The sequence below is a fragment of the Polyodon spathula genome, chromosome 11 (assembly GCF_017654505.1).
Source record: "Polyodon spathula isolate WHYD16114869_AA chromosome 11, ASM1765450v1, whole genome shotgun sequence".
Taxonomy (NCBI): Eukaryota; Metazoa; Chordata; class Actinopteri; order Acipenseriformes; family Polyodontidae; genus Polyodon; species Polyodon spathula.
The window spans coordinates 40,196,018-40,206,424 of record NC_054544.1 but is presented as its reverse complement, the minus strand read 5'-3'; the positions used below and the strand labels follow the sequence as shown (position 1 = coordinate 40,206,424).

At 36.6% G+C, this 10,407-nt stretch overlaps 1 protein-coding gene across 1 annotated transcript; it reads right to left on the bottom strand.

Moving 5' to 3' along the window:
* Positions 1-7,791: 7,791 nt before the first annotated feature.
* LOC121322563 (eotaxin-like) lies at positions 7,792-9,584 on the bottom strand. Its single transcript, XM_041262679.1, has 3 exons — positions 9,460-9,584; positions 9,051-9,168; positions 7,792-8,680 (listed from the first exon to the last, which is right to left on the bottom strand). Exons 1-3 carry the CDS (start codon positions 9,524-9,526, stop codon positions 8,527-8,529), a joined length of 339 nt encoding a protein of 112 aa, XP_041118613.1. The 5' UTR covers positions 9,527-9,584; the 3' UTR covers positions 7,792-8,526.
* Between the last annotated feature and the right edge of the window lie 823 nt (positions 9,585-10,407).

Here is a 10,407-nt window from a genome sequence, read left to right as displayed (position 1 = left end):
TGTATGTATACTGTATATCATGCAAAAAGATTTACACATTAAGTACATTGTAACTATGCATAATAACATTGTAACTATGTGTAAGTACAAAGTAACTAAGCACGGTAATTCGGCACTTCATGTAAACTGTTATCTAAAAGATATAAGGAACATATGTGGGTCATTCTGAGTAAGTCTAAAGAATGAGTCTTCCAACAGGTTAAATCTCTATTAAAGCTTACTGAGTAGGACACAAGCCCACCTCACCCCTCTGCTTGTAAGACAAACAGGCTTCTGCTGCTACTGTTCTTCTATCCAAATTGTAGAAAATGTACTGTACTCAATAATGGCCATTCTACAGGGAAGCACTTATAGCTGAAGTTGCTTGTGTTGAGCAACACATGAGAAACACTTGATATGACACTGGCAATGTCTTGAACAGGGAAGCACCTGCCAACCAAGTACCTACTAGAAGCCCTGAATTAAAATCGGTCAGATCTACCAAGTTGCCCAAATGACTTAAATCAGGGACATGCACAACAAATTCTTTAGTCATGTGACAGACAGCCCAATAACTCAAAAGTGTATACTACATTTTTTCAACACTCCGAAAGGTATAGATATGATTAACAAGAGCTTTCTAGATCTGATTAAAGCTGCAGTCAACATATATAAAAAAAATCTGGTTATCCCTTACATGTCTTACAGTTAAATAAAACCATACAGGTTTGTATTGAGTATAAATGGCATTGGTTATCAATTAATAAATTACTAAGCACCATATTTAAGAGTTTACCACTTGAGTGTGCTTTGTAAAATGAACTGGTATTAAAAATAAACTAAAATGAATGCAAATAAATATATCCCAAAAAACATGGTTAGTCTACATTTCATTCAATATTAATCCTGGGACTCTTTACTCAGAAACCAATTCTAAAATTAAACACCACAAGCCTTTAATACTGATAGTGTAGTGATAAATAAAAAAAAAAAAAAAAAACTTACTTGCAAAGGTGCATGCAGCCAATGCAGCAAGACAAAGGAAGACAAGTATAGATTTCTTCATTTCCTTAAAGGGGCTTCTGTTCTGCTCTAGTCAAGCTCTAGTCTAGTCTCTAGTCATTGTGTTAACCTTTGGTCAGGATTGTTTCCTCTCCTCCCCTCACTCGCTGGCTCAGACATTGGAGGAGTACTGTAGCACACACATGGAAACCTATGATACTGGTGTTGGAAAGATTGAGCAGGTATGAGGAATCCTTTCTGAATGAAACACCACTGACAAAGCGTGATAGACTGTCTCGATTACCCCCCCCCCCCCCGATGATTACCCCGCCCCCCCCCGCCCCCCCCCCCCCCCCCCCCAAAAAAAAGAAATAAAATAAAATAAGAATGAAACCCTTAAGCCCTGTTCTCCATTCTCCATATGACATATTGTTACAAAGGATGTACCTCAGTGCTCAGCTAATTTCTTTATTTTTCTAAAAAGAGAACAAATCCTTGATGTTCCAAAATAACCCACAAGACTTTCTCCTGCACATGCAGTAGTTGTTCCTTTCTTTGTGAATATGGCTCATAAAATGGTACTGATATGTTATGAATCAAATTCCTGAGTTTAAAAGCATAATCCATTGACTTTCTTACAAACCAGTTTTGTGGTATGCACTGGCCTACAAATACAGAAAATGTAGGACACAATGCTATTAAAATATTGTTTTAATATCAACATTGTATTAAGAAAACTAGAAAAGGGTTTTCTGATTTATTCCCTTTGTTTACTTCTGTTGGCCAACCATAGCAAAATAAATAGTGCTCCACATATAAGGTTTAGTAATCATATGTTTGCTTTAAGAACCACTGGCTTAGACCACTATACCCGAGATGATTCCATGTTACAATAGTGATCAATCGATTAATCAATCTTTATTTTATATAGTGCCTTTCATAGTGGACTTTATAAGATGCAGTAACAACAAGAAAATCCATAATACTTTAAATACAGAGAAATGCGTAATACATGATACAGTAAAAAAAAAAAAAAAAAAAAAAAAAAAAAGCATAATACATTAAATACAGTGAAAAGTGCATAATACATGATAGTAGCATAATACATGAAATAGTACATTAAATACAGTGGAAAGTGCATAATACATGAAATAGTACATTAAATACAATGGAAAGTGCATAATACATGACAGTAACATAATACTTGAAATAGCAGAAGCAACACATCAGTTAATAGCAGATATCAGGCTTAAAGAACAAGAAAAGCAAGAGAGAATAGGTGGGTCTTGAGAGTTGATTTAAAGCGAGCGATGGTGGGAGCATCACGCACCAAAGCTGGGAGAGAGTTCCAAAGAATTAGAGCTATGAAGCTAAACGAGCATTCTCCAAGTGTGGTGCACTTTTGCTTGGGGATAACAAGCAGGCCAGAGTCGGAGGACCTCAGCTTGCGGGCAGGGACATAGCGGGTCAGCAGGTTGAGGAGGTACTCGGGACCTGTGTGATGAAGGGCAGTGTAAGTGAGTAGGAGGGTTTTGAAAATAATCCTGAACTTTACAGGTAGCCAGTGCAGCTGGGCAAGATGGGGGGTGATGTGATCACATTTTTTACATCTGGTAAGGATCCTGGCAGCAGCATTCTGGACTAGCTGCAGTCGGTTTATGGTGTGTGCCGGGAGACCACCATATAGAGAGTTGTAGTAGTCGAGTCGAGAGGAGACAAATGCATAACAAAGTATCTCCGCATCTGGGAGGGAAAGGTAGGGACGGACTTTGGAGAAGTTTCAAAGATGGTATAGGGAAGATTTCATTACAGAGGAGATGTGGGCATCAAAGGAGAGGTTGCTGTCAAGAAGCACACCAAGGCTTCGTACTGTGGGGGAAGTCAGCAGCAGACAGTTTCCGAGGTTCAGGGTAGCTATATTTAGATTCTTAAGAGTTGTAGGCCCTACTAGAAGAAGTTAAGATTTGCTAGTGTTCAGGTAAAGAAAATTGGCAGACATCCAGGCCTCGATGTTTTGAATGCAAGCCGAGAGCCGGACCATGGCAGAGGGGCTATCAGGGTCGAGTTTTAAGTAGAACTGGGTGTCGTCAGCATAGGAGTGAATCATGAGGTTGTGTTGGCGGATGAAGTGGCCCAAGGGAAGCATGTAGATATTGAAGAGAAGAGGCCCAAGAGCAGATCCTTGGGGGACACCACAAGTGACTGGGTTTACAACACCACTGTGTCCAGCATAGAAAACAGACTGCATGCGTCCGGATAGGTAAGAGGACAGACAGGAGAGACAGGTTCCATACTTCTGAAGGCGGTCAAGAAGAATGCCATGATCTATGGTGTCAAAAGCGGCTGTTAGGTCAATGATGTCCCATATGAATGCATATAACAGTAAACCTTGGTTTTTAGAAGAGTGCAGTTTTTTTCTCACTAGAAATCTGATTTTGTGAAAATTAAGTGTTTTGTGCTTAATTGAACAATAAATATTGTATTCATATCGTTCAAATAGTAATCAACCTTTCCGACTACGGCTGAGACCAAATCAAAACATTGACAGAATAAGATGATGAAGAATTGTACATTTAGGCTGGGACCAAACTTTGACAACCCGCTAATCGCAATTAACAAAACTGTATTTAATAGCGTTTTCTTTTTATGAGTAGATGAAATAAGATACTTACAAAAAAAGAAAATGCTACTAAATACAGTTTTGTTAATTGCGATTAGCATGTTGTCAGAGTTTTGATTTGGTCCCAGCCTAAATGCACGATTCTTCTTCATCTTATTCTTCTTCAGTTTTCATTCTTTGACAATCAGATATAGTCTGCTGGGAATCAAAAAGCAAACAGATACAAAAAAAGATTTCCCATTGAAAGAGCACCCTGAGAATGTATCGGTGTATAAATCACCACAGGCATCTGTACTGAACAGTGCATACTTTCACTGTTTCTTCCCATTGGCTTTTTACTGAATCATAACGTTAGCAATAACCAGAGAGATTGTATTGTATCATGCTTAACCCTTTGCTGTGGTTTTCTGAAGGAAACTACACCCAAAAGTGGAAAATGGAACAGAAACGGTCACTGTAAGATGGTATTTGCATCCGCCCCCTCTTGATATATTTACTGCACTCCCACCCTTCTCTAGGTTTAATGCACTTCAAGAACCAGCTCTTTCAATCTGCATGCATTTGCTGAAATGCCTCTGATTGTATTTTGTTACACATGTTTTGCATATTGGATACAAAGCATAGTGCCCCAGCACTCGCTTAAATGAATTCTGATACTGCCTCCTCATGCCACCAGCCTATCGGCTAGAAGGCACCTTTCTTACGTATTATCCACAAGGCCTGTCAGCAACCATGTAGCAGAAAGAACATTAGGGGAAAACCCGCTTTAAACTGTAATCTTGCAATGGGCTTAAAACCCACCATTGCTCCTCATTTTGGTTAAGATGTCTAACCCCAGTGCCGTGACACTATGACTCTCCGCCTCTGAAAATTGAATGTGTCATTTGATTCTAAATACCAAAGTAAAAGGACTTAACTTTTAATGGTTGATATGTCATTAAGAATAAACAATGAAAGAAAGCTAGAGGTGACTGTTACCAAGATAGCTAGCTTAAGGTGACACAAAGTAGGAATATACTGTATGGTTAAAACGGGGTCTCACAATATTCGTTGACTATTGTGTAACAGGGTTAATAATACACCTGCTATTTTTAACATACTTAGCTGTCACTGGTATATTTTATTTTTTACTAATGTGGCTGGAGAAAATACGATCTATCGCTATTTAACTTCAGAATCACACATTAAAGGAAAGGCTACTACAGAGGCTGCTGAACAGAACGTAAAACAAACAGCTTTCAGAAAACAAACTGGAAAGTCAGCCCAGACAAAAAGTATTCCTGTCTGCAAGTTAAATCAGTACTACAACGATCTAGCACAGCCACCTCGCTTCAACCTGCTGCTTACTTTTTCACAGTTAGAATTTTAGACTCGTTATCTTTGTTTTGTTTTAATAAAATAAATTACTGGGTGAGACAACAACACAACAACAAATGTGCTGCATACATTTCCTTTATTAAATATACCAGATGCCCTTGAGTAACTGAGTTGTATGGCTGTTTCTAATCAATTTCCACATCGGTAAAACTTGGCAAAGCTTTGCCTTACCTTCCAACCAATTCCGTGGATAGAACGTGCAGTCTTATGTATGGGAAAGTCAACTGCAGGGGGATGCTGCTTGCTTGCCTTTAACAAATAACAGCACTGTTATTGTCAGGCTTTATAGTGTTCTGAAATACTGTCTACTTAGGGTTATTTAATGTTTAAACAGGTCTGCGAAATGTCTGCATAATCCTAATTTTATTCCCAAACCTACCTGTGAAAAAATATGTAAATTTCCCACGATTTAAGTAGACCCCTATGCATTACCATACAAATCATATATTCATTCTGATTACCATAGTATGGCACAATAAAATTAGTGTGCATCTGTGGCAGGCTGGTGAGTGGATAGAGGCCCAGAGACAGTCTGTAGTTCAAAAAAGTAACAATTTTATTATAAATAAACACAAAAATAAAGTGTACAAGGGCAAAATAACAGATACTCAAACACAAATAAAGCAAAAACAAAACTCACAAAAATAAAGTTTCCAGGCTGGGCAATGCCTTCACTGGATTTATCAAAATTCAAAAATCACAAAACACAAAACAAACACCAACCTGCTTCCTCAACTCCCTCCTCTCTAATGAGAAGCAGAGGCCTCCTTTTATGTCAGGTGGCTGGGCACTGATTGATCATTAATTAAACTAATCATCTACTCAACCCCAGCCACCTGAACACAATGAACCAAGGCAGGTAGGGGAATTTAACCCCATCCCTGCCAATTTCTAAAGGGCAGAGCTGTGCTCTGCCACAGCATCATAATACGCCCTCTATTTTGCACGATAATTAATACAATTGCAATAATAAATACGGAAATCATTAATGAGCACAGTAATTGCAATTATCGTACCATAAAGTTTAGCGCCTTTTCTGAAGACCTTTATGCTTTGTTGGGTCCAGAGTAATTGAATTATTGATAGTTTTATGCACCTGAATATAAATATTGCAAAGGGGGGTGGCCATCCTTGGGGGTTTGTGTCTGTCTGTATGGTACGTCTTTTGTTGTGGTTTTGTTTGTGCAGGAGTGGAAACACAAATTTAGTGTTTTGAACAGAAGTAACAGAGGGATGTCCAGCCAACCTGGTTGTACATGGTCTTTCCTGATGATAGGTATTCAGCTTACGTAACCACAGTATGTCGGTTTGCACAATGAGCTTGAGTGAATTAAGATTTTTTTAGCCTTTCGGTAGCTGACCAGAACCTGTGGTATGGAAAGTAAAGAGATTGTTATACAGATGATTCTCTCACTCTGATTTTCCCTCCCCTGCATACAAAGTGTCATATGTTTTGTGTTATTTTTACAATGGTCAGTGTTTGTATTATCCTCTATTTTATGCCTAGTTAACGAACCGTACCCTTCCTTGATGCACTAAGCACTTTAAGGGCAGTAAATCTTAATGATGATGACCTGTTAATGGAAAATCTGTAATTGATCACTTGAATATTGAACAGTGTGTTGTTGCTCCTTTTAACCGTGCTGTCAAGTAAAAACGTTCTCATGATTTCATATGTATCTGTTGTCTATGTTTTATTTGGTGACACTGTTCCCCGTATTTTAACTCTGTATCCGAATAAAAAGAACCTGATCAACTATCCAATATTTTTCTGTGCTTATTGTACTGAACTGCCGTAGTCGGGCTACACCCTTCTGTTTGTAGCCCCTCTGAGTGAGCAGGTTTTACAATTGTTTTCAGGTCCTTTTTCAGAATTTTTTTCTATAGCAAAAAGTGGAAGACTAAGAAGATGGCTTTACCTATGTAACAGCCAAGATGAATCTTCCCTATTTTTAAGCAAGAGAAAGACAATGAGGAGCAATTAGCACCTTCTAGTATCAATATAAACAGGATACTGAATGCAATCTATGGGTTAGACATGGGCAGCAAAAAAAAAGCAACATATAGCACCATCAGTAAAAACAATGCCTTAACCCAACAAAAGACAGTAGAAAGGGACCAAATAGAGTTAATTAAGTCGACCTGCAATGGAAGTTAGGTAGCATGTTTAGCAGCTCAGGTGAATGGATGCTGCAAATCTTGCCATGAAAACTAACACTCTCGGCCAGACACCTATGTACTACACCATTATTACCATTACATTAATAGTTGTGCATACTGCTGAGTTTTTACTTCTGTTTTGCTTTACACAGATTCCCAATGCTATGATAAATTGATTCACTTTACTGTGAGTATAAACAATGTCAATTACTCAGGAAACATACTGCCTGTTTCTAATTGTAATAAAACTCTGATTAAATCTTGTCTCTTGCCTTCCAAACACTGTCAGCTACCAGTGCTAGATTGAAGTCTTATACGTTATGTTATACAATACAATAAATATTGTCCCAAGCTCTATTCTGTTTTGAACTTATATTGTATGTGTATGTTAATGGAAAAAGGGGAATCCCACTTCACAGTTAATGACAATAATAACATGTTAAGTAAATGGTTGTGTATGTACTGTACTGTAATTTCAAAAATGAAAGTTTCTGGAATTTGCGTATCCTTTTTGTAATGGCTTTTACATGTAGTTGTATTTCCAAAGTCATTTATTACATCTAAAGAATTAAAAACAGTTATGCCCCAAAAAACCCAACATTGATAAATTATTCAAAGACTTTATTTAAATAACATTCTCATAACAAATACCTTTAAGTGGCTTATAATGACATACATTCACAACACATACAGTAGGCAGCATTCAATTGTAACATAGTGACCAACTAACAACAAACAACTAAATACATTTTTGTCAATATAAAGCTTATTGAGAATAACACATGCTTAAGTATTTTACAATTTTTGTCATAGAACTTGAAATAATAGAAAAAAAACAAACATTTCCATTACTAGTTGCAGTGTGCTGCACTGGTTTCTTCAAACTAACCACACAAATATATATGTTTTACTTACTGCTTATTTAAATAATTAATAAATTAAAGTTAAATGTGTGACAATACACATTTTACCATTTGTCCAAAAAAACTGAACAATAATATATCTAGTATAGAAAAGCCTTTAAGTATTGAAGCCCACTCAGTGTACAGTATCTGTAGTACACTTTGGTTTGATTTATCCCAGCTTTAAAATGTCATGTCTTGGTCTTTACAAGCTTTTTGCATGAGTCTGGAGGGATATATTTTGTTACTGTTCTCAAAATATGTAACTGCGCAATACTTTTCACAAACCTCAATAACTCAGAACAACATTGCATTGGATTTACATTCAAAATCATTGTTTGCTGAATATGTACTTATTTACACCAATGCATTTGTTAGGAAATCTAGTAATAACATAAACCTACTAGGATTTGACCGTTAGTTTAATGATGCATAGTACATATAGAATTATGAAGGAATCAGAACTAAAGTTTAAAAATCATTTGGTTAGCTGTCTGGAGTGACTGTTATCCTATCATTCCCAGTGCTACTTGGATATTCTTGTGTTGTCATTTTCTTGTTCTCGAGTTGTTTGATTACTCTCTTTACCCAGGTTTTTTTGGGGTCTGAACAGACTGTCTTCTCTTTAACTGTGCTGAATCTAAAGGAAGAAAAAAGAAAGAAAAAAATTAGTTTACTGGAAATATATAAACATGTATCTTCATCATGAAGATATACATATACAAGATATACTGTATCATTTAAACAACTAAAAACAGTACATTCAAAAGTGTTTAGTTGGCAAGAAACTACAGTATATTACTCAAATACAGCATACAGAATGGTTGTTGCTGCTTTAAAAAAAATATATACAATATATAATCTCATGAAACATCTCATGAAATAATAGCAATAAAAACAGTACCACATAATATATATTTTAATAGTAGTCATTAGTCACATGTTCGTGTGTATCATCACACAAAATGTTCACTGAAAACACAGTAAATAGAAACAGCAGTTTTACTTACACAACAGCGTCAACTGGGCACCTTCCGTCCTTTTTTTGTGAATAATGACTTTTGATTTTACTAATGGGCAGAAATGTATTAGACACCTTCAGACAACAGTTTGGAACTGTGCCTCCATCTGTAGAAATCAAATGAAGAAACTATTAGCTGAAACACAAAGGTTCTATAAGTTAACACTGAAACACTGGCAGAAAGCTTGGTTGAAGTTTTCTAATGCTTTTTCTTTGTATATTTAAGCTTCATTTTAAAATTGGATATTCAGTTTAGTTTTGCACATATTTTTAAACAGAATCCATAACCCAAAATACTTTCAGTATTACTGAGAATGTAAACATAGTCATGTAAAGTCATACTAGATATATAAAGTAAAATGCTAAACATACAAAGTAATGTCAGTAAAATAACGTACCTGCATTTACAATGGTGTACAAAGCCAATGTGCAGAGACAGAGATATACAATAACAAATGGCTTCATTTTCAATGAAAGTCTTTATTCTCATTCTGAACTCTACCTCCTCGACACTCTGCTTTTAAACGCTTGTCTTCCCCACATCATAGTGGAACATGCTCAACGCATCAATGGAAAGTATAAGTAATGCTTCCTCCCACAAGTCCCTCTCCCCCCCAGCACAGTAATGTACTTGGGGGCATTAAAAAAGTCAGTGGGCTATTCAGCACTGCTGCTGTAGAAAATATATTCCTATCCCATTTCAATGACGGTGTCCGAGCCTGTGTCTTGATGAAAATAGAGAATTCTGGTGTTTGTTTTTAACACTCTGAAGAGTAATGCTTCCTTGAGACACATTATGCTCATAATAAGCAGTTATTGTATGTCCTGGTGGTCTTTGAATCTTATGTATTTTTTTCCACTACAGCATTTCAAAGCTGATTTTAAATGACAGAAGCCATTAATACTTTGTATTTTGAACATGTTAATAAGGAGTTATTTTTTCAAAGTATATACATATTATAAGTTTCTTCTTCAGTTTGACAGTAGTTTTCATAGGAGGGGAAGAGAAGATACAGTAAAGCTACAAGCAGTCAAGGCTCAAATAAGAATCTATTATGGTCCCTGACCCTGTCACTGTGGAGGAACCTGTCATACAAAGCAACAGTCTAATGCTAGTTACTACAAGAACATTGTTGAACTGGAATTGCTTTCCATACAAGGCTCAGTCCATGAGCTCCACATTCTCATGCATTGACAGCCAACATAGCCTACCCTGCACAAACCTTAACATTCTTCCATAGTTCTTTTTGTAACCATTACTTGTTGGAGAGTGCTAATCATGAACATTATAATAGTAAACTGATGTACACATATCTTTAAATATAAGGCTACAAGTTGAATTATTT

Coding starts and splice junctions, on each gene's coding strand:
- LOC121322563 (XM_041262679.1), bottom strand. CDS start 9,526: ATGAAGCCATTTGTTATTGTATATCTCTGTCTCTGCACATTGGCTTTG. Junction 9,169..9,459: donor GTACACCATTGTAAATGCAG/GTACGTTATTTT, acceptor TGATTTCTACAG/ATGGAGGCACAGTTCCAAAC. Junction 8,681..9,050: donor TGCCCAGTTGACGCTGTTGT/GTAAGTAAAACT, acceptor TTCTTCCTTTAG/ATTCAGCACAGTTAAAGAGA.